At 39.5% G+C, this 23,612-nt stretch overlaps 1 protein-coding gene and 1 non-coding gene across 5 annotated transcripts in view; both read right to left on the bottom strand.

Annotated features, from left to right (window-relative positions):
- LOC103234806 (uncharacterized) overlaps positions 1–14,184 on the bottom strand; it is a 33,010-nt gene extending 18,826 nt beyond the window's left edge. For all 4 annotated transcript variants that reach the window (XR_012093144.1, XR_012093145.1, XR_012093147.1 and 1 more), the window contains exons 1-4: positions 13,335–14,184; positions 12,487–12,579; positions 2,292–2,386; positions 1,812–1,867 (exon numbers count right to left, since the gene is read on the bottom strand). This is a non-coding gene — a transcript (uncharacterized protein). The remainder of the gene's footprint in view (positions 1–1,811; positions 1,868–2,291; positions 2,387–12,486; positions 12,580–13,334) is intronic.
- On the bottom strand, positions 243–1,760 carry ZNF404 (zinc finger protein 404). The gene has a single exon (XM_073017204.1). The coding sequence runs from the start codon at positions 1,758–1,760 to the stop codon at positions 516–518; it is 1,245 nt and encodes a 414-aa protein (XP_072873305.1). The 3' UTR covers positions 243–515.
- Positions 14,185–23,612: the final 9,428 nt, after the last annotated feature.

Raw genomic sequence — 23,612 nt, 5'->3', positions numbered from 1 at the left:
GTAATCCCAGCACTTTGGGAGGCCAAGGCAGGTGGATCATGAAGTCAGGAGATCAAGACCATCCTGGCTACACGGCAAAACCCCATCTCTACTAAAAAAAAATACAAAAAATTAGCCAGGCATGGTGGCGGGTGCCTGTAGTCCCAGCTGCTCTGGAGGCTGAGGCAGGAGGATGGCGTGAACCTGGGGGGCGGAGCTTGCAGTGAGCCGAGATAGTGCCACTGCACTCCAGCCTGGGCAACAGAGTGAGAATCCATCTCAAAAAAAAAAAAAAAAACTTCATTATAGCATCATAATAGTGACAACAGTAAAAGATGTGCCATGGCTAAAGGCTTTCCCTCTTATTACATTAAGAATCTCTCACCATGGTGAAATCTTTGATGTTGACTAAGTTGATAGCAATGACTAAAGGCCTTACCAGATTCTTTGCATTTGTGTGGTTTCACACCAGTATGAATTCTCTGATGTTGAGTAAGTCGATCACTATGATTAAATGCCTTACCACATTCTTTACATTAATAGGGTTTTTCACCAGTATGAATTCTCTTATGTTGAGAAAGATCTGAGATAGAATGAAAGGCCTTCTTACATTCTTTACATATATAGGGTTTCAAACCAGTATGAATTGTCTGATGATAAATTAGTTGAGAATTAAGTCTAAAGGTTTTTCCACATTCCTTACATTCATAGGGTTTCTCCCCAGCATGAATTGACTGATGTGTCTTAAGGTCTCTAACATGACTGAAGGCCTTCCCATATTGCTTACATTCATATGGCTTCAAATCAGTATGAATTATCTGATGTTGAATAAGATATGAATGAAGCTTAAAAGTCTTCCCACATTCTTTACATTCATATGGCTTCTCACCAGTATGAATTCTCTGATGCTGTGTAAGTTGAGAGCCTCTACAAAAGGCCTTTCCGCAATCCTTACAATCATAGAGTTTCTCACTACTATGAATTCTCTTATGTTTAAGAAGGCTTGAGCCCCTACTAAAAGTCTTTCCACATTCCATGCATTCATGAGGTTTCTCACCAGTATGATTTCTTTGATGTTCAACAAGTAGATAGCTGCGAACAAAGGCCTTTTCACATTGTTCACATTTATATGGTTTCTCACCAGAATGAATTTTCTTATGTTGGTAAAGACTTGAACGATGACCAAAAGCCCTTCCACATTCTTTACATTTATAGGGTTTCACACCACGATGAATTTTCTGATGCAGACACATATGTCGATATAATCTAAACGTTTCCCCACATTCCTTACATTCAAAGGGTTTCCAGCCAATATGAATTTTCTGATGTTCTGTAAGGTGAGAATAAAGTCTAAAAGACTTCCCACATTGCCTACATTCATAGGGTTTCATACCAGTGTGAATTATCTGATGCTGAATAAGCTGTGAATAAAACCTAAAGGCCTTCTCACATCCATTGCATTCATAGGGTTTCAAATCAGTGAGGATTTTTCGATGTCTAATAAAATGCTGGGAAACTACAAATGCTTTTCCATATTCATTACATTCATAGGGTCTCACACCGGTATGGTCTCTCGGGTGTTCAGTAAGGTGTGAATATTTTCTAAAGCCCTTCTTATATTTCTTACACTCATATGATTTCTCTCTTGTGTTATTTCTCTGATGTAGGGGAAGGGATTTATGTTTTTTGAATATCACTTGACTAAAACATCCCACTTTAGGTCCCTGTTGTCTCCCAAATTCAATTGTGTACCGTGAGTCATTTCTGAAAATAAACCTCATAAGGTTTAAGGTTTTCTTTCTTTTCAGTGTCTCCTGATGGTATGCATTTACCTCATAATTTCTTTTTTCTGAAGACAACTTGTCACTTTCAGTTGTGAAATCAAGGTCTGGAAGAAAATGAAAAAAATGCTATTTTCCAATAATAGGGGTAGGGAGAGGACATCTATATTAAAAATAGTGATAAACTAAAAGTGTATCTGTTAGTAGTAAAAGAGTTCAGAAAATTCTAAAATACTGCCATGCAATTTTTAAAAGGCAAGAAGGGCTCAGAAAATTATGAAAGTGCACAGGAGGATGCAAGATTTATGAGTAGGCAAAGAAAAAGTCACTAGTTCACTGCTCTTGAGAGAAGACTGAACATACAGAAGATTGTGAAAATCAGTTCAAAAAAGGAGGGCAAATGAGGAGGAATGTGAAATAGGTTCCAAGAGACAGCTTTCTGAGATAGGAGGTTTCAGGATAAAAAATGAAAATATTACATGAATTAAAAAATCACAATATGTCAGAAAAGCAAAAGAGACCTCCACTCACCTGGGCCATGGTTTTAGAAATGCTAGATCTCTTCAGGTATCCTCTACCAGAGAAGCAGAGTTCAGAGAAGCCAAAGCTAGGTAATCAAGCATCACCTGCCAAAAGATACGTAACTTTACTGAAGAGATGATGTTTATAAGCAATAAGATACTGTCATTTTACAGGCATTTAGTTGTCAGATTTAAAAGGTTGATGATGTACCACATATTAGTGAGGTTGTAGGGCAAAGTGTATTCTTATGGTGTCCTGTAGACTTGTGAAAATCAAGGGCATTAATACATGTAAGCAAATCTCCGCATAAGAAGAACTTAACCATGTAAGGTCATTTCTGAGACTGTCCAAAGGAAATAATTATAAAATGTGCTTGAAGATGTATAAAGGAATGTGATGATACATATTAGTTGTAATGAAAAAAGCTGGAGAAAAATCTAAAGATACATAGATGGGTAGTTAAATAAACGACTGTGTATTCACATAATGGAAAATAAGGTAGATATTAAAAACCATTGTGTAGATCACTGGTTCTGAACAGGCAGTGAATTTGTTCTTAAGAGAACATTTGGCAATGCCTGGAGACACATTTGGTTGTCATCATGTAGGCAGAGGTGTTAAGGTATCTAGTGGGAAGAGACCAGGGATGCTGCTAAACAATGTACAATGCACAGGAAAGTCCCTAAAACAAAGAATTAGGTAGCCAAATATGTCAGCAGTGTCAAGGGTGAAAAACCCTGAAGTAGACTCATTAAAGGAAGATAACATAATCCAGAGTCTCTATAACATGTAATAGATTATGCCAACACATGATAACTGCTAAACATGAAAAAAACAGGAAAAAGTTACTAATGAGCAGAAGAAAACAAAATATCAACAGAAACAGACTCACAAAGAATCCAAATATGGGAGCTAGCAGACAAGGGCTTGAAAATGTGATTAACATGCTAAAGAAAAGAAAGGAAAAGATGAGCAAAATGGAGTAAATCAATAGAGTATCAGATCTGAAAAGACAATCACATGAATATTTTAGAATTATAAAATTAATTAAGAGCTTATTGGGCTGGGTGCAGTGGCTCATGCCCGTAATCCCAGCACTTTGGGATGCCAAGGCGGGTGGATCATTTGATGTCAGGAGTTTGAGACCATCCTGGACAACACAGTGAGATCCTGTCACTACTGGAAATACAAAAATTAGCCAGGTGTGGTGGTACTCGCCTGTAATCCCAGCTACTTGGAAGGCTGAGGCAGAAGAATCACTTGAACTGGGGAAATGGGGGTTGCAGTGAGCTGAGATCATGCCACTGCACTCCAGCCTGGGTGACATAGGGAGACTCTGTCTCAAAAAAAGAGCTTATTATGCAACATTAAGTCAAATTTACAATGATCTTTCTTTCAAAAAATCCTCTATGTTTATTATTATTATTTTAGAGATGGGGTCTTATTCTGTCACCCAGGCTGGAGTGCAGTGGTATGATCATAGCTCACTGCAGCCTCAAACTGCTGGGCTCAAGTGATCCTCACACCTCAGCTTCCCAAGTAGCTGGAATTACAAGTCTGAGGCAATGCACTGCGCCTCAAATTAACGACAATCTTATGCAGAGAGGGGAAAAAAAGAGAACACAATTGAAAAGAAAAATTCAAGAAACAGTGAAAATGTGACACTGAACATCTAGAAGAAAATGAGAGAATGGGACAGAAAAATTATTTAAAGAAATAATGAACAAAAACATTCCAAAGCTCAGGAAATACCTTGATATATAAATAAAAAACTTGTCAAACCTAATCAAAATAAAATGAGGAAATTCACACCTAGAGATATCATAGTCAAACTGCTGAAAAACAACATTGAAAAACATAACTTAAAACCACATCGTTTAAAAAAAAAAAAGCTGTCAGCTATAAGAAAACAGTAAGAAAAATGGTTGACTTCTCAATAGAAACTATCATAGCCTAAAGAATGGAACGTATATCTTTAAAGTGCTGAAAGAAAAAAACTGAGAACTCTGAATTTTATACCCAGAGAAAAATTTTTCAGAAATAAAGGTGAACTAAATACTTGTTGAAACAAATGCTAAGAGAATTCTTCATCAATAGATCCACAATATAATACTAAAAGAAAGCATTAGGCTAAAGGAAAGTAATCCCAGATGGAAGCATGAATATGCAAACAAGCAATGAACAGCTGTAGATGGAGTAAAGACATGACTGATATGACTAAACAAATGAATTATTTAAAGCAATGAAAATAATAATGTTTTATGGGGCTTGTAATATAGGATCGAGGAACGACAATAAAAGCAAAAATGATGAGCACGGAGGTTAATGGAGTTAACATATTAACCTCCATTAATGACTACTGAAAGGTCCTTGCACTATGGGGACTCTATTAAAGACACATATTATATTATAATATCTCAGCGGCCAGGAGTGGTGGCTCACACCCGTAATCCCAGGACTTCGGGAGGCTGAGGTGGGTGGATCACCTGAGGTCAGCCTGGCCAACATGGTGAAACCTTGTCTCTACTAAAAACACAAAAATTAGCTGGGCTTGGTGGCATGCCTGTAATCCCAGTTACTTGGGAGTCTGAGGCAGGAGAACTGCTTGAACCTGGGAGGCGCAGGTTGCAGTGAGCCGAGACTATGCCACTGCCCTCCAACCTGGGCAACAGAGTAAGACCCTGTCTCAAAAAATAAATACATAAAACAAAAGATTATACAAACATGTACAATTGAAAAACCTGATAGACAAAGCCAGGCATGGTAGCTCATGCCTGTAATCCCAGCACTTTGGGAGGCCAAGGAGGGTAGACCACCTGAAGTCAGGAGCTCGAGACCAGCCTGGCCAACATGAGAAAATCTCGTCTCTTCTAAAAATATGAAAATGAGCCAGGCATGGTGGCGGGTGCCTGTAATCCCAGCTACTCGGGAGGCTGAGGCAGGAGAATTGCTTGAACTTGGGAGGTGGAGGTTGCAATGAGCCGAGATCGAGTCATTGCACTCCAGTCTGGGCAAGAGCGAGATTCCATCTCCAAAAAAAAAAACCCAAAACAACAACAACAAACTGACAGAGGAGATGAAATGGAATTTTAAAAAAACTGAATTTATACAAAAAAGTCAGGAAAAGAGCAATTTAAAAAATAAAGAGGCCGGGCGCGGTGGCTCAGGCCTGTAATCCCAGCACTTTGGGAGGCCGAGACGGGCGGATCACGAGGTCAGGAGATCCAGACCATCCTGGCTAACACGGTGAAACCCCGTCTCTACTAAAAAGTACAAAAAACTAGCCGGGCGAGGTGGTGGGTGCCTGAAGTCCCAGCTACTCCGGAGGCTGAGGCAGGAGAACGGCGTAAACCCGGGAGGAGGAGCTTGCGGTGAGCAGAGATCCGGCCACTGCACTCCAGCCTGGGTGACAGAACCAGACTCCGTCTCAAAAAAAAAAAATAAATAAATAAAGAATGAGACAAACAGAAAATATATAGCAAGATGGCATTCTTAAACCAAAGTAATTATAATAAATGTAAATGAACTAACCATTGCAATTCAAAACCAATATTATCAGATTAGGTTAAAAAGAAAAATAGGATCAATTAGGCTGCTTACAAGAAAAGTTCTCTACATATAAAGACACGTGTGTTTAAAAACATGGAAAAATCTATCAAACAGTATTCAGAAGAAAACAGACATAGCTATACTAATAACAGATAAAGTAGATTTTAATGCAAGAAGTATTGTAAGTAATAAAGAGGGTCATATTCTGCAATTCAGCAAGAATACAACGGTAGCCCTATATTTGTATGTACCTAATAACAGTTTCAAAAAATATAAAATAAATGTCAACAGAATTAAAGAAGAGACAAATTTTAAATTAAAGTTAGAGGTTTCAACACTCTCTATTGGTAAGTACTAACAGGAACACCAAAAATAAATCCACAAAGGCATAAAAGTTTGAACAAGATTAACCAAATTAAACCAAATGAACATTGTACTCCCAAACTGCAGACTACACATTCTGTTCAAATGATTACATCATATTTATCAGAATAACATTCTGTGCTATAAAGCATCTATAAATTACAAAGGATTAACATAAAACAATGTATATTTTCTGAGCCTTTACAATTAGCTTAGAACTCAAAAAGAAGAGGTTCTCAAATATTTCCAAATACAGACAGACCATAGAGATATTGCCGGCTTGGCCCCAGACCACCACGATAAAGCGAATGCTGCAGTAAAGTGAGCCACATGGATTTTTTGGTTTCCCCAGTACATAGAAAAGTTATGTTTACACTGTAGTATTAAGTGTGTAATAGCATTATGCCTAAAAAATAAGGTGCATACCTTAATTTAAATATACTTCATTGCTAAAAAATGCTAATGGTCATATGAGTCTTCAGAGGGTGATAATCTTTTTGCTGGTGGAAGGTAATGCCTTGATGTTGATGGCTGCTGACTGATCAGTGTTGCTGAAGGGTGGGATGGCTATGACAATTTCTAAAAATAGACAGTAATGGGCCAGGTGCAGTGCAGTGGCTTATGCCTGTAATCCTAGCATTTTGAGAGGCCCAGGTGGGTTGATCACAAGGTCAAAAGATTGAGACCATTCTAGCCAACATGGTGAAACTCTGTCTCTACTAAAAATACAAAAATTAGCTGGGCGTGGTGGTGCACAGCTGTAGTCCCAGTTACTTGGGATGCTGAGGCAGAAGAAGCGCTTGAACCTGGGAGGCAGAGGTTGCAGCGAGCCGAGATTATGCCACTGCACTCCAGTCTGGGTGACAGAGCAAGACTCTGTCTTCCAAAAAAAAAAAAAAAAAAAAAAAAAGACAATAATGAAGTTTGCCACATCAATTGACTCTTCCTTTCCAAAAGATTTCTCTGTAGCATGCGATCCTGTTTGGTAGCATTTTATTCACAGGGGATCTTTTTTCAAAATTGGGGTCAATCTTTTCCAACCCTGCTGCTGCTTTATCAACTAAACTTGTGTGCTATTCAAAATTATTTGCTTTCATTTCAACAACATTCACAGCATTTTCACCAGGAGTAGATTCCATCTCAAGAAACCACTTTAACTGCTCATCCGTAAGAAGCAACTCCTCATCCATTAAAGTTTTATCATGAGATTGCAGAAATTCAGCCACATCTTCAGGCTCCATGTCTAATTTAAGTTCTCTTGCTATTTTTGCCACATCTGCAGTTACTTCCTCCACTCAAGTCTTGAACCCCTCAAAGTCATCTGTGAGGGTGGGAATCAGCTTCTTCCAAACTCCTGTTAAACATTTTGACCTCTTTCTATGAATCAGGAATGTTCTTAATGGCATCCAGAATGTTAAATCCATTCCAGAAGCTTTTCAATTCACTTTGCCTAGATCCATTAGAGAAATCACAATCTATGGCAGCTAGAGTTTTATGAAATGTATTTCCTAAAAAAAAAAAAACTTGAAGGTTGAAATTAATCCTTGATCCATGGGCTGCAGGGTGGATGTTGTGGTAGTAGGCATGAAAGCAAAATTTATCTTTTCCATACATCCCCATCAGAGTTCCTGGGTGACCAGGTGCAATGTCAATCAGCAGTCATATTTTGAATCTTTTTTTTTTTCTTTCTGAGCAGTGGGTCTCAACAGTGGGTTTAAAATATTGAGTAAACCATGCCATAAACAGATGTGCTGTCATTCAGGCTTTGGCACAACAGTCCCATTTCTAGAGCACAGGCAGAGCAGATTTAGCACAATTCTTAAGGGCACTAGGATTTTCAGAATGGTAAATGAGTATTGCCTTCAACTTACAGTCACCGGCTGCATTAGCCTCTAACAAGAGAGTCAGCCTGCCCTTTGAAGCCAGGCATTGACTTCTCTCTAGCTATGAAAGTCCTAGATGGCATCTTCTTCCAACAGAAGGCTGTTTTGTCTACATGGAAAATCTTTTGTTTAACGTAGCCACCTTCATCAATTATCTTAGCCAGATCTTCTGAACAACTGGCTGCAGCGTATACATGAGCACTTGCTGCTTCACCTTGCACTTTTATGTTATGGAGATGACTTTTTTCCTTAAATCTTATGAACCAAGCCATGCTAGCATCCAACCATTCTTCTGTAGCTTCCTCACATCTCTCAGACTTCACAAAATTGAAGAGAGTTAGGTCTTTGCTCTGGCTTTGGCCTAAGGGAATTTTGTGGCTGGCTTGATCTTTTATCTGGACCACTAATCTTTCTCCATATCAGCAGTATCTCCATATGACTCGAGTAGCACTTTTCATTTCCTTCAAGAACTTTTCCTTTGCATTCACAACTAGACTGTTTGGCACAAGAGGTCTAGCTTTTGGCCCATCTTGGCTTTTGACATGCCTTCCTCACTAAGCTTAATCACTTCTAGCTTTTGATTAAAAGTGAAAAATGGAGGACTCTTCCTTTCATTTGAACACTTAGAGGCCATTGTAGGGCTACTAATTGGCCTGATTTCAATATTGTTGTGTTTTAGGAAATAGGGAGTCACAAAGAGAGGAAGAGAGACAGGAATAGCTGGTTGGTGGAGCAGTCAGAAGACACAGAACATATATTCATTCAGTTCACCATCTTATATGAGTGTGGCTCATGGTGTCCCAAAGCAATTACAACAGTAACATCAAGGACCCTGATCAGAGTCACCGTAAAAATAATGGAAAAGTTTTTTTTTTTTTTTTTTTTTTTTTTTTTTTTTTTTTTTGAGGCGGAGTCTCGCTCTGTCGCCCAGGCTGGAGTGCAGTGGCCGGATCTCAGCTCACTGCAAGCTCCGCCTCCCGGGTTTACGCCATTCTCCTGCCTCAGCCTCCCGAGTAGCTGGGACTACAGGCGCCCGCCACCTCGCCCGGCTAGATTTTTTTTTGTATGTTTTAGTAGAGACGGGGTTTCACCAGGTTAGCCAGGATGGTCTTGATCTCCTGACCTCGTGATCCGCCCGTCTCGGCCTCCCAAAGTGCTGGGATTACAGGCTTGAGCCACCGCGCCCGGCTGGAAAAGTTTTAAATACTGCTAGAATTACAAAAATGTGACACAGAGACAGAGCGAGCACACGCTGTTGAAAAACAGAGACAATGTACTTGCTCAATGCAGGGTTACCACAAATCTCAATTTGTAAAAATTGCAATATTTGCAAAGTGCAATAAAGCAACATGCAATAAAATGAGATGTGCCTGTGTAAAAGGGATGCTTCTAAATAGTTACTGGTCAAATAATAAATCAACGGAAGCTAGAAAATATTTTGAGTTAAATGATAGTGAATGTAAGATATATCAAAGCTTGTGAGATGCAGGTAAACCAATGTTTATGAAAACATAAGCTTTAAATATATCTTTTATCAAAATAGAAAGGCTGAAAACCAGTGATATACATCAAGAAGCTTGAAAAGGAAAAGCAAATTAAACCTATAGGAAGTATAACATACCAAAAGTAACGAATAACAGAAAAAACCCAGATATACAATAAAGAAAAATCAATAAAGCCAAAGCTATTTCACTGAAGAGATTAATAAGAATAATAAACTTCTAGTTACACTGATCAAGAAAAAACTGCTAATATCAGGAATATAAAAGAAGATATCACTACATATTTTACAGGCATTAAAATCAGAATTGTATGAACTTTATAACTTTTTAATAAACTTGAAAATGTAGATGAAATGTTAAAATTCCTTGAAAACACAATTTGAACTGATATAAGAAATTGAAAATCTAAATATTGTTTTATTTATTAAAGAAATTAAATCTGTATTAAGGATCTTCTCACAAAAATAATGTCAGGCCAAGAGGATTCAGTGGCGAATTCTCCCAAACATTTAAGAAACGAAAAATGCCAATCATACTCAACTAGGTTCCCCAAGTTTCCCCTACTCTCTGTGTTTCATAGAGTGCCTTGACCTCCCTGTGACCTGTTCAGTTGCATGTTTTCCCCTGTAGGTTTGAACCCAAGGCAAGGCCTTGAACATTCCTAGGCACTGGTGAAGTTGTGTAGGTTATGACCTGAAATAGTGAAAGATTAAAATGTGTTGCAAGCTAGCTGTGATCCTGAGCCAAATTTCTTAAGCCCTCATGTAAATTTCATAACCCGGCCCATTTATTGTGGACATACCTAAGCAGATAGGTCTTCGTTAAAATTGAGAACATCTATTTATAATAAGACATGATTAAGAAAGTGAATAAGATGCCACAAGAACTCTTTCCTCTCTCCCTTTCTACCTCTCTCTCTCTCTCTCCCTTCCCCCTCCCCCTCCCTCCATTTCTCTCCTCCTCCCCGCTCCTTTTTATGTCTGTATACATACACAAAAGACTTGTGTTCAAAATACATTTATAAATTCCTACAAATCAATAGGAAAATGACAAATCAAATTTAAAAATGGGGAAAATAGTTGATTGACCCAAGAGTATATAAAAATAGGTAATATCATATGAAAAGATGTTAACATCATTATCAGGAAAATGTAAATAAAAATAACAATGAGATACCACTACACATGCACCAGGTTGGCTAAAGTTAAAATGTCTGACAACACGAAGTATTGGCAAGTTTGAGGAGCAACTGGACCTTATACACATTGCAGTTGGAGTGTAAACTAGGTAACACGCCCTCCCTTTGGTATGTACCCAAGAAAAACAAAAACATATGTCCACACAAAGACTTGTAAAGGATGTTCATAGAAGTTTTATTCATAGTAGTCAAATACCAGAAACAACCTTATTTTGTCCAGCTGAACACTCAGCTGGAGTCACCCCATCATTCTCATGATGATAGGTTTGTAAATATGATTATATTTATAAAATATACGTATTTATCAATATAGAGAGAAAAACTGACATCAATAAGTTGAAAAAAGTATGGAAAACATAAACAGGTATATTAACTTACTTAATATTTATTTTACATTCCTGGGTTTCTGCCTTTTCCTAAAAGTATATTTCATAAAATTAAACCTTTTTTTAAAAAAGCAACTATCTTACTTATTCCTATTTTTATTTATTCTTCCTTACTGGATACCAAGTCATTTGAGGATAGCAACTATATCTTTTTGTCTTGAGACATAGTTAGATAGATTTCTGAATTTTTAACAGATTCTCTCTGAACAGGTGGGAAAAAATCCTCCCCGCCTTACCTTTTAAATATCTTTTGATCCGGAGGAAAAAGCTTAGAATACTCTAGAACAAAGGTCCTCTAAATATAGTCCCTGGGAACTTGTTACCAATGCAGATACTCGGCTGTACCTCAGACCTACTGAATTAGAAACTCTGCCGCTGGGGCCCAGCAAACTCTGTTTGAACAAGCCCTGCAGGTGATTCTGATGCATCCTACATTTGAGAACCAACGCTGCTCTAAAAACTGCTGCTGTGTTTTATTGAAAGCTTTTACTTTATTTTCATCAGTTCCAATTACCTGAATCCACCCTATAATTCGTTTGCCTGTATAAAAGTTATGTCAGTGTAAATTGGAGACTCTGATATTTTGTATGCATTACTGGTAGTCTCAAAGCTGCTTCCTATTATATATTCCTGATAGATGGGTTTATTTTACTTCTGTATCTATCCTCCTAATCACAGTGTCCTGCAAACAGTTGTTAAGACATCTTGTTCCATTTAATGTCACTTTGCATTTAACATCATTAGAATAAAAACTCTAAGGTCTAAGACCCATTTTCTTTCACTGAATTCTCACAGTTTGATCATATCCTGACAATGCTGCTACAGTCAGAATAATGCCTCTTCCCTGTGAACTCCCAAGACAGGTCATCTGAATTTCTCTAGTGGCCTTTCACATCAACTATCTTTCTTATCCCTATTCTCATTTCATTTTCCTTACTGGATACCAAGTCATTTGAGGATAGTAACTGTATCTTTTTGTCATTGTATCCCAACAAGTACAAGCACATGGTAAATATCTGATATTTGACTCACATTTTGAAACTAGGGGTTATCCTTAGGGAATGGCTATAAAAGGATGCAAAGATCTCTGCAAAATGGTGTTCATTATAGACTAGTTTTTAGTCAACAATTAGAAATATAATAGCTTGCAGTAGGCAAAACGTTAAATTATGAAGAGAAGGGCTTAAGGGCCCTGAAAGGAGGCTGTAATGGCATATTCACAGATATGTCACTGTTAGGCAGGACATTTCCAAAGAGAAGAAAGAGTCTCCTGTCTTTAAAATTAAAGAGCATTTTACGAGTAATGAGGGAATACAAACTCACCTGGACTTTAGCTTTCAGACGTGTAACAAAAATTCTTTCCTCTTTCAGGATCATGTTTTTTTTTGTTTTTTGTTTTTTAACAGAAGGGCAGCACTGGAAAAGAGAAGGCAATCATGAGACATCTGGGGTTTCTTGGATAGCACAGTAACTTAGGAAATACCCTCAATGATCATACCTGCTCAGCTACTTCACTGAGCACAACCAGATGGGAAGAGGAGGGAAACTGGAACAGTGTTGACCTTCCCAATACGAGAGAGGCCAAGGTCACTGATGTCTAGGGTGGAACCTGTCTCTAATTCACAGCAGGTTCCTGGGCTGGAGCTTTAGAAATGCTATAGTTACAAACATAGCTGGCTTCTCGGAGCTTCCAAGCGGGAAATATCCAGGAGGGATTCCCATTGCTGAGAACTCTTTATCGAGTCTTCTCAGAGCCTGCCTTGAGGCCGCAGCCAACTTCAAAAATCTCATCTCAAGATCAAGTCTGTGTTTTCTTGCTGGGATCCTTCCTGCCTCCATGAATCTGGCTTCTCTCTTTTATCTGCTGCAGATCCCAAGTGTCTGTGAGGCGACAGGGCTGAGGAATCTGCAGAGCCTAGCGCCTGGAGTCACAGTGACAATTCACACAGGTACACAACCCTGTTCATTCGTCTAACACATACACACACATACACAACACTATTCGTTCATCACACCCACCCCACCCACACACACACAACCACACAGTCTCTCACAGGCACACACAATCTCCTCCTCTGCTGCTCAAGAAGACAGGCCTGAAATTCCACTGAAACTCCAGGCATGACACCCCCGTCCACGCCCTGGGTCTTCTGGTCTTCAGCGCCTCTCACCCTCATCGCCGGTTCCATTCCAACCAGGGACTGTGGAAGCCTCCGCTGATTTCTTTTCTTTGGACACAATCTACTCACCACGTAGGGCCTACAGCCGCTCGGACACCGGAAAAAGACCTAGAGCTCGAGGGTGATCCAAGCACGGTGACTTCTGGGAAATGTAGTCCATCTGGAATAACCATGTCCACGGCGCCCGCCATTCTGTAGACTATTCTCGGAGGGCGCATGCGCAAGAGCTTGGCCCTCTGCGCCGTTGGTTGACTTGCACTGTTAAGGGCTATGATTTCAGGTCGTCCTGCGTGTTTAGAGGAGACGAGTGGAATCTTGAGTCTTGGCCGGAGAAGGCAGAACACGGGTATGCAGACCTCAAAGCCTCAAACCTGCGTGTGAGAGAAGGTGGCGAGCTCCAGAGTATGGTCCGCGGTTGGTACTCCAGGTGCGAGCTCTCTGAGGATAGGGGCTTTTGTTTTTCGCGCTCCCAGGTAGCGCCAGCGCCTATAGTAGCTCCAGGAGCACAGCAGGCGTTAAATGTGCATTAGTTTTCCAGCAAGAATGCCTGTGTGTTTTGTATTTTCACTCTGTGACATTGTGGAATTCACTGTGTGAGACCATGGATGGGGTTGTATTCCTGATTATGGTTTGTTTCTAAGTGTGTTACTTTGGACATAAAATGGTTTGTTTCAGACTTTGAGATTATATAAATTTTTAAAGCCCTCTCCCTTCACTCCAGCTCCCACTCTGAAATTTCCCATGCTCATTTGCCATCCTCTCACTTAAAATACGAATCCGGTTGATTTGTCCAAGGTGCATACTACTACGGCCTACTTATCCATTAGGCAGAATGGGCAGAGTACCAAGAGCCCACAGAAATGTTTTCTTTCAAAATAAGAAAATGAATTTTAAGGTCAAAGAAACTTAATATCGTAGTTTACTGGTGAGTGTATAAATTGATACAATCACTTTGGAAAACTATTTGGCAAGATCTATTGAAGTCGAATATATGCATTTGCTATAACCTAGGAGTTCCATTCTTTAACCCAAAAGCGTGTATGCATATTCACCAAAATACATGAATGGGGATGTTTGTGGCATTGTCATTTTAATTGGAATTGCATTCAATGTATGGGTACTTTTCAGGAAAATTGGTATTTTAAACGTTGTGAAAAGGCTGGGTGTGGTGGCTCATGCCTGTAATCCTAGCACTTTGGGAGGCCAAGGTGGGTGGATCACTTGAGGCCAGGAGGTCGAGACCAGCCTGGCCAACGTGGCAAAACCCTGTCTCTAGTAAAAATACAAAACTTAGCCGGTTGTGGGGGCGCGTGCCTGTAGTCCCAGCTACTTGGGAGGCCGAGACAGGAGAATCACTTGAACCCAGGAGGTGGAGGTTGCAGTGAGCCAAGATCGTGCCACTGCACGCCAGCCTGGGAGAAAGTGTGAGATTCTGTCTCAAAAAAAAAAAAAAAAAAAAGGAAAAAAAGAAAATTGAGAAGGGACTTCCAGGAAGATGGAATAGATGTACTTTTTTCTATTCGTCCAACGAAGTACAATCAAAACCCTGGGCATTAGTTATAAAAAAAAAAAAAAAAGAGAGAGAGAAAAAGAAGACTGAGTGGTAGAGAAAAGGTAGACTGGTGCTGAGTTCCCTTGGTTTTCTTTGTGCCTCCTTTGTGCCAGACTTAAAGCCAAAGAAGCCAGCAGTCCCAGTACACCAATGGGCACAGACAAAAAAGTCCCAGCAAAAGCCAAAAGCCTGCTGTCTTTAGCCAAAAGACAAGGAAGAGGGCAGCCTAGCAAGAAGGAAAACTTTTAGACAATTAGTGCCGTGCTGTAGTCAAACACCACAGGAAAAACCTTCACCACTATCCCCAGCATGCAAGCAAAGACCCATGCTTCCACTGTTGCCTGCAGAGTTAGGACTTTCCTCACCACACAGTGAGGAATGAGGCCACTCCCCACCCCTTAACCCAGTGCTAACAGTAGAAACCACATGGAGTGCAGTAATAAGGCACTCCGTTCCCTCCAAAGAAAGGTATCAGTGGAGGTCTAGTGGGAACTCCCATCCCTGCAACTAGTAATGAGCACCCCCGTGGGTATCAATGGAGGCTGAGTGGGAAATCTGGATTTCTGTCACCACCTCATAATAATCAGGCAGGACCCAATTCCCCTACCACAGTGATGTCAGAGGAGAGCAGGTGATATAAACTGAATTGTGTACTCCACTCCCTGAGTTCATATGTTGAAGTCCTAACTCTCAGTACCTCAACATGTGGACTATATTTGGAGATAAGGTCTTTAAAGAGGTAATTAAGGTTAAATGAGGTCTTTGGTGTGGGCCCTAATCCAGTATGATTGGTATCCTTATAAGAAGAGGAGATCAGGACACAGATACTCAAAGGGTGTGTGAAGGTAGCATGTCTACCAGAAGAATATGGCCATCTACAAGCCAAAGAGAGAGACCTCACAAGAAACAATACTGCTGACACTTTGATATCAGACTTCTACCCTTCAGAACTGTAAGGAAATTAATTTGTGTTGTTTAAGCTGCCCAATCGGTGGTACTTTGTTAGGTATCATCCAGAGCCTCAGATCATAAAACCAAAAATGTTCAGTTCTAACAGAAAATGACTTATCACACCAAGAACTAGGAAGATCTCAAACTGAATGAAAAAGACTCAATAGATGCCTACACTAGGATAGAAATATTAGAACTATTTGACAAGAATTTTAAAGCATCCACCTTAAAAATGCTTCACACAATAATTATGAATATGCTTGAAACAAATGAAAATATAGAAATGGGTCTCAGCAAAGAAATCAAAGATATAAAGGAACAACAAGGAATTCTGAGACCTGAGAAATTTAGTAACCAATTAAAAACTCATTGGATGTATTCAGCAGAATTGAGAGAACAGAGGACAGAATCAGGAATCGGGAAGACAGAACAGTAGAAATGACCCAGGATGAACATCAGACTGGATAAAAGACCAAAAACACAAAAAGGTGTAAAACTACACAGAAGTTGAAATAACAGTTATAGTCAAACATAGCAACACTCTGCTGACACTAATTGATAGAATAGATGAAAAATCAATAAGGACAAAGAAAACTTGAACAATATGATCAACCAATTAAATGTAATTGATACAACATTCTGCCAAACTATAGCAAATTGCCCAATTTTTCCAAGTACATATGTCAAGATAGGCCATAACCTGGACCATACAACAAATCTCAAAAGCTTTATAAGGATTCAAGTTATACAGACTTTGTTCTCTATTCCACAATGGAATTAAATTAGGAATCAATAACAAAAAGACAGCAGGAACTAAATAACCTTTTTTTTTTTTTTGAGACAGAGTCTCGCTGTCACCCAGGCTAGAGTGCAGTGGCGCAATCTCAGCTCACTGCAACCTCCACCTCTTGAGTTCAAGTGATTTTCCTGCCTCAGCCTCCTTAGTAGCTGGGACTACAGGTGTAAGCCACCACACCCGGCTAATTTTTGTATTTTTAGTAGAGACAGGGTTTCACCATGTTAGCCAGGCTAGTCTCCAACTCCCGACCTCAAGCAATCTGCCCTTCTGGGCCTCCCAGAGTGCTGGGATTACAGGTGTGAGTCACCAGACCCGGCCAGCATTTCACAGTCAATAGGTCAAATAAAATAAAATTAAAAATAAAAACAACATATGAAAACATATAGGATGTAGATAAAATAAGACTTCAAGGAAAATTTATAGCATTAAATGCCTGTATTAAAAGAGAAGAGTATCTCAGTGACTGATACGGTTTGGGTTTCAGATGCTCTTCTTTTGCTCTTGTTTCTTAAGATAAACACTGTATTAGTCCATCAGTGACTGATATGGTTTGCATCTGTGTCCCCACCAAATCTCATGTCAAATTGTAATCCCCAGTGTTGGTGGTAGGGCCTGGTGTTAGGTGAATAGATCATGGGTGTGGAGTTCTCATGAATGGTTTAGCACTATCCCCCTTTGGTACTATATAGTGAGTGAATTATCAGGAGATCTGGTTGTTTAAAAGTCAATGGCACCTCCTCCCTCGCTCTCCTCCTCCTGCTCCAGCCATGTGACTTGTGCGGTAAGTAAGAGCTCCTTGAGACCTCCCGAGAAGCAGAAGCCACTGTGCTTCCTGTACAGCCTGCAGCACTGTGAGCCAACTAAACCTCTTTTCTTTATAAATTACTCAGTCTCAGGGATTTCTTTATAGCAGTGTGAGAACAGACTAATATAGTGACCTAAGCTTTTACCTTAAGAAACAAGAAAAAAAGAACATCTGAAACCCAAAGTAGGCAGAAGAAAGGAAACAAACAAACAAACAAAAAAAAAAAGAGAGAGAAATCCATGAAATATGCACACCTGTTCATGATAAACAACACATTCAACAAATTAGAAATGGAAGGGAACTTCTTCAACATGATAAAGGGCATCTATAAAAAACCCACAGCTAATATCATACTTAATGGTGAAAGACAGAGGACTAAGATCAGAGACAAGACAAAGATGTGCACTCTCACCACTTTTTTTTTTTGAGATGGGAGTCTTGCTCTGTTGCCCAGGCTGGAGTACAGTGGCGCGATCTCAGCTCACTGCAACCTCCACCTTCCAGGTTCAAAGGATTCCCCTGCCTCAACCCTGCCTACCCCTCCCGAGTAGCTGGAATTATAAGCACCTACCACCACGCCCGGCTAACTTTTGTATTTTTAATAGAGATGGGGTTTCACCATGTTGCTCAGGCTGGTCTTGAACTCCTGACCTCAAGTGATCTCCCTGCCTCAGCCTCTCAAAGTGCTGGAATTACAGGCATGAGCCACCATGCCCGGCCAACTCCCACCACTTTCATTTGATACACACTGGGGGTTCTAGCCAGGGCAACTAGGCAAATAAATAAGAGACATCCATATGGAAATGAAGAAGTAAAATGAAGTAAAGCTATATTTGCAGAGATGATTTTATATACATAAAGTCCTAAACAAATCACAAAAAACTAGTAAGACTAGTAAATGAGTTCAGCAAAGTTACAGGAAGATCAATATTCAAAAAAAATTGTGTTCTTACACACTAGCAATGAATAATCAAAAAAATGAAAGGAAAACAATTCCATGTACAATAGAATTTAAAGGAAGAAAATACTTAGGAATAAAGTTAACAAATGAAGAGGAAAGTTTGTACACTGAAAACTATAAAACATCACTGAAAGAAATTAAAGATGACCTAAATAAAAGGAAAGACATCTGTGGTTCATGGATAAGAAAAGTTAATGTTAAGATGCCAATACCTCCCAAATTGATCTATGGATTCAATGCAATCTTTATCAATATCCTAGCTGGCTCCCCCCACCACCACTACATCCAGAAATTGACCAGCTGATCCTAAATTCATATGGAGACACAAGGGACCCAAAATAAAACAACGTTAGAAAGGAAGAACCAAGTTGGAGGACTCACATTTCCCAATTTCAAAAGTTACTAGAAAACTACAGTGTGGTACTGGCATAAGGGTAGACATGCAGATGAGTGGAATAGATTTCAAAGTCCAGAAATAAGTCCTGACATTTATTGTCAATTCATTTTCAACAAGGGTGCTATGGCCATTTAATAGGGGAAAGAATAGTCTTCTCAATAAATGATGGTAAGACAACTGGATATCTGTCTGCAAAGAAAGAATGAAGTCAGAATTCTACTTTATACCATACACAAAAATTAACTCAGATCACTGACCTAAACATAGGAGCTAACACTATAAAACTCTTCAAAGACAACACAGGGGCAAATCTTCATGAGTTTGGAATAGGCAGTGATATTTTAGATACACCAAAAGCACAAGCAAAATAATAAATAGGAGTATATAAAAATGAAACCTTTTTACTACAAATGATACCATAGAGAAAGTGACAAGATACCCACTAAATGGGAGACAATATTTGCCCATCATACATATGACAATGGACTTGTATCTAGAATACAAAAACTCTTAGAACTCAACAATAATAATTTAAAAAACCAGATAATCCAATTTCTGGAAGTCAGTCCGATTTCTGGGAGGATCACTCCCATCCTCACAACAACAAAAAACTAAAGAAATTAATTTTTTCTGGATCTGTCAGATAATAGAGGTCACAAGGCAAACCACAGGCCCTAAATCTGGAGAGAAAAGCAAATAGAGATCAGCTTACTTGGAGCAGAAGGACCAAGTAAGACCATTTAGGCACGGAAAGAATATTGGTAACTCTTACCAATAACACTGCTAATTAAGTATTACCAGCTAATTGGTAATATTTATTAGCAGTTTAATTATTACCAGCTAATTGGTAACTAAGTGTTGGTAACTGTTACTAATTAGCTGGTAATAAGTAATTAGCAATGTTATTGGTAGGAATGCTTAATTGGTAATTTAGAGAATTCATTGGAGGCTAGCTTCAAAAATCTTCCAGGGACCCAGTCTTAGGGGGAGCTTCACATTTTCATGGAATTTACCTCCAGTAATACTACTAGGTTCTCATGGTGAATATACAAGAAAAATCTCATGTTTTGGAGGAGGATAAAAGTAACTATTCTGAAATACACTGAGAGTGTTCCACGTAACAAAGGACTGCTCTCCAAAGGAAATGACTTTATCAAATACTTACATAACTTGGGAGAAAGGCAATTTGCCAACTCCTGCCCTCTTTAGCCTTCCTGTCTCACCTAAGGGGAAAACAGAAAGACTAAGAACTGCGTCTGAAGGTCACAGGCCAGGGACTCAGGCCTACTAAAAGACAGATTAAATCATATGATTGTAGAACACTTCCCCTCTCCCCACACTTTACCACATATCAATAGGATTCTTGTATAACAATAGGATAATAAAACTGAGAAGGCTGCAAGACACAGATTCTATTTTTAAACTTCTTAGGGAAATTCAGAGACAACAGGGAGGGAAAAAGAAGGGACACTAGAGAAAAGTAAAACTGAAACCTCTGACACCTTCAGCTAAATCAAACATTAAACACAGCCCAACACCTAGCCAGATTAACATAAAACCTCACACTTAACTGAAGCTCCCACACTGCCTGCTATATAGCCATCTACAGTCATGTATTCTCCTGTCCTGCACAATGTAATCACACTCTGCAAGAAGCTAAAGCTTACTGGCAGGCCCTTACTTATCTAGGTATATCCAAACCCTGATGAACGGCAGCACACAGGGACCTACCATTGCCAATGACCTACTCTGTTGCATCAAGGAACTGCAGTAGATTAGATTTGTCCTTGTCCCATTCTATTGGCTCCTCATGTGATGCCCTTTTGGTGTAAGCCAATGCCCTACAAACTAGCCAACTTACACCCATTGGTGCCCCACCACTTAATTTCATCCTTTGGGTGAAATGACCCCCACACAAAAGCCTTTAAAACTATACCTCCCTTCGGCCGGGCGCAATGGCTCACGCCTGTAATCCCAGCACTTTGGGAGGCCGAGACGGGCGGATCACGAGGTCAGGAGATCGAGACCGTCCTGGCTAACACGGTGAAACCCCGTCTCTACTAAAAAAATACAAAAAACTAGCCGGGCGAGGTGGCGGGCACCTGTAATCCCAGCTACTCGGGAGGCTGAGGCAGGAGAATGGCGTAAACCCGGGAGGCGGAGCTTGCAGTGAGCTGAGATCCGGCCACTGCACTCCAGCCTGGGCGATAGAGCGAGACTCTGTCTCAAAAAAAAAAAAAAAAAAACTATACCTCCCTTCATGCTTAACGCTTGGGACCTGGACATGATAACTACTCCCTATGGTCTCCACAGTGACCTCCACAACCACATTACCAGTCCCATTGTCCAGCAATCCATGCTTCACTCTGCACTATTCCTTCATCATGACACTACATCCTACTTTCTTCAACTTGCCAGATAATACATGTGAAACAGCAACAGAACATGTCATCCAAGAGATAAAACTCCAACAACGCTGGGCCTGCCAGCCCGCGTCCCAGTCTGGGTAAGCACTTGTACAACTAATTTCCACACTCTTGGAGGTATTTGATATCCATACTACTATCTAGTTGCCATCCTCTCTGGTCACCCTCCAGCTCTTTTACTTCCCCAGGCACTCTGTCAACCTCACCAGGTTCTTCCTCATGAAATTTCCCTTCACAGTCCCACCTTTCCTGCCCTCCATCAACGATTGATAGTATATAAAGCCATTGAAAGTACAAAGGTCTCACATATATGCACTGGTGAATGCCCTTCCCGTAAAAGGGGATACCAGGCCACCTTTTTATATATTATAAATTGGGCCTCGTCACAATCTTTGGTATAATAGGCATAAGTCTAGATCTTTTCAGTTCTGTAGCCAGCCAAACAACGTCACAATTCCTGGCAGACCATATATACCAAATAGCCCAAGATTTAGAAGCCCTTAATGAGATAAAGCTCTGTAGCTGTCATGGTAGTTGATAAAATACTGCATTAGACGAACTAATGGCATCTCAAGGTGGCCCTCTGAAGGGAACCTCTGGATGCGTGTAGGTCAATAAAAACAGGAAAGCTCTCCAGAATCGTTCAATAGATAAAACAAACCAAAACAGTCAATGATGTTACTCAGTGACTAAAATGTAGCAAGAGTTTCTGAATCTCCATTTCTCCTGACTGCCTCCTTCTGCCTGGATTAACATCATCTGGTGCCACATTATCTTACAGGGAGCTATTATCGTTGTTGGCCTAATTTTATTGGGTCAACTTTGCATATTTGGCCTCTCTCAAATGCAAGTTTATTTCCAGGAAACCTGGGAGTTTGCTGCTAACCCAAACATCAGGGGTGAATTGTTAAGACTGGAGGAAACTTGGGAGTTTGACTTAGTGCAAGCCACCTATAAGCATCTCTTGCCTATGTCCAGTCTCCCTCACAATCCTGATAAGGTTCACTTACTGCTCCACAAGTGCATATGCCCTCCACCACCTCTTTTAAACTCTGTGCTGGCAGGACATCCCCCTTTATAAACTGACTGAACACTGACTATTCTTTCTGTTTTGGACCTTTTTTTGGACAGCCCTCCCACCCGTGTAATCATCTTTCTTTGATCATTCCAAAGGACTACTGTCAGGAGTTTTGACATACAAACCTAACCTTGGAAGGAATTTTGACATTCAAACCTAACCTTGGAAGAAGTTTCCCCACACCATAGTAAAGGTGCTGTAATAGGCATATAAATTGGGAGGGAAAAGCACTTTTTTTTTCTTTCTTTTTTTTTTTTTTTTGCAGATGACAGGATTGTCTACACAGAAAATCCCAATCAATAGAACAGCTACTTAAACCAATAACTAAGTTTGGCAAGATCATAGGACACAAGGTCAACATAAAACAACTGTATTTCTATATATAGAAAAAGAACAATTGAAAATTGAAATTTGAAAAACAGTACTAATTTAGAACCCCCCAAAAAGAAATATGTAGGTATAAATCTAACAAAGTATGTGCAGGATCTATAGGTTAAAACTACAAATTACTGAAGAAATAAGGGAGTCCTAAACAAATAGGCAGATACTGTGTATATGGTTTAGAACATTCTCAGTATTGCTAAAATGTCAATTGTCCCCAAACGCATCTATAATATTTGTTGTAATCTCAATAAAAATCCCGGCAAATTATTTTTACAGATGACAAAGCTGATACTGGAAATTATGGCAAGGCAAACAAATTTGATAGCCAAAATAAAATAATGAGTTGGAACACTCACACTATCTGGTTTGAAGACATTATATACAGATACAAAAGTCAAGATGTGCAATATTTGGCAAAATGATAGACACATAAATCAATGAAACTGCACTGAGGCCAGAAAAAGACCCGTACACGTATGGTTAGTGGATTCATAAAGGTGCCATGGCAATACTGAAAGAATAGTTAATTGGATTCTTATATGCAAATAGTGGACCTCCCTTATATAAAGGTTCATATCTTATATAAATACTAACTCAAATATATCATAGACCTAAATATAAAACCTGAAAACATAAAAGTTGTGATAAAAAAGTGGGAGAAAAATCTTTGTGACCTTGGATTAGGCAGAGTTCTTATATTTGAAACCAAAAGCACAATCCACCAAAGACAAAAAAAAAAGAACTTCATTAAAAAAAAAATTTCCAGTGTGAAAAATACTGTTAATGGAATAAAAACACAAGTCACATAATGGTATACAATATTTGCAAAACACATAACTGACAAAGATATCTATCCAGAACATATAAAGAACTCTCGAAAATCAGTAACAAACAACCCAGGTTTTTAAAAAGTGGA

This window comes from Chlorocebus sabaeus, chromosome 6 (assembly GCF_047675955.1).
Source record: "Chlorocebus sabaeus isolate Y175 chromosome 6, mChlSab1.0.hap1, whole genome shotgun sequence".
In the NCBI taxonomy this organism is placed as follows: Eukaryota; Metazoa; Chordata; class Mammalia; order Primates; family Cercopithecidae; genus Chlorocebus; species Chlorocebus sabaeus.
This window is presented reverse-complemented; position numbering and strand designations above follow the sequence as displayed.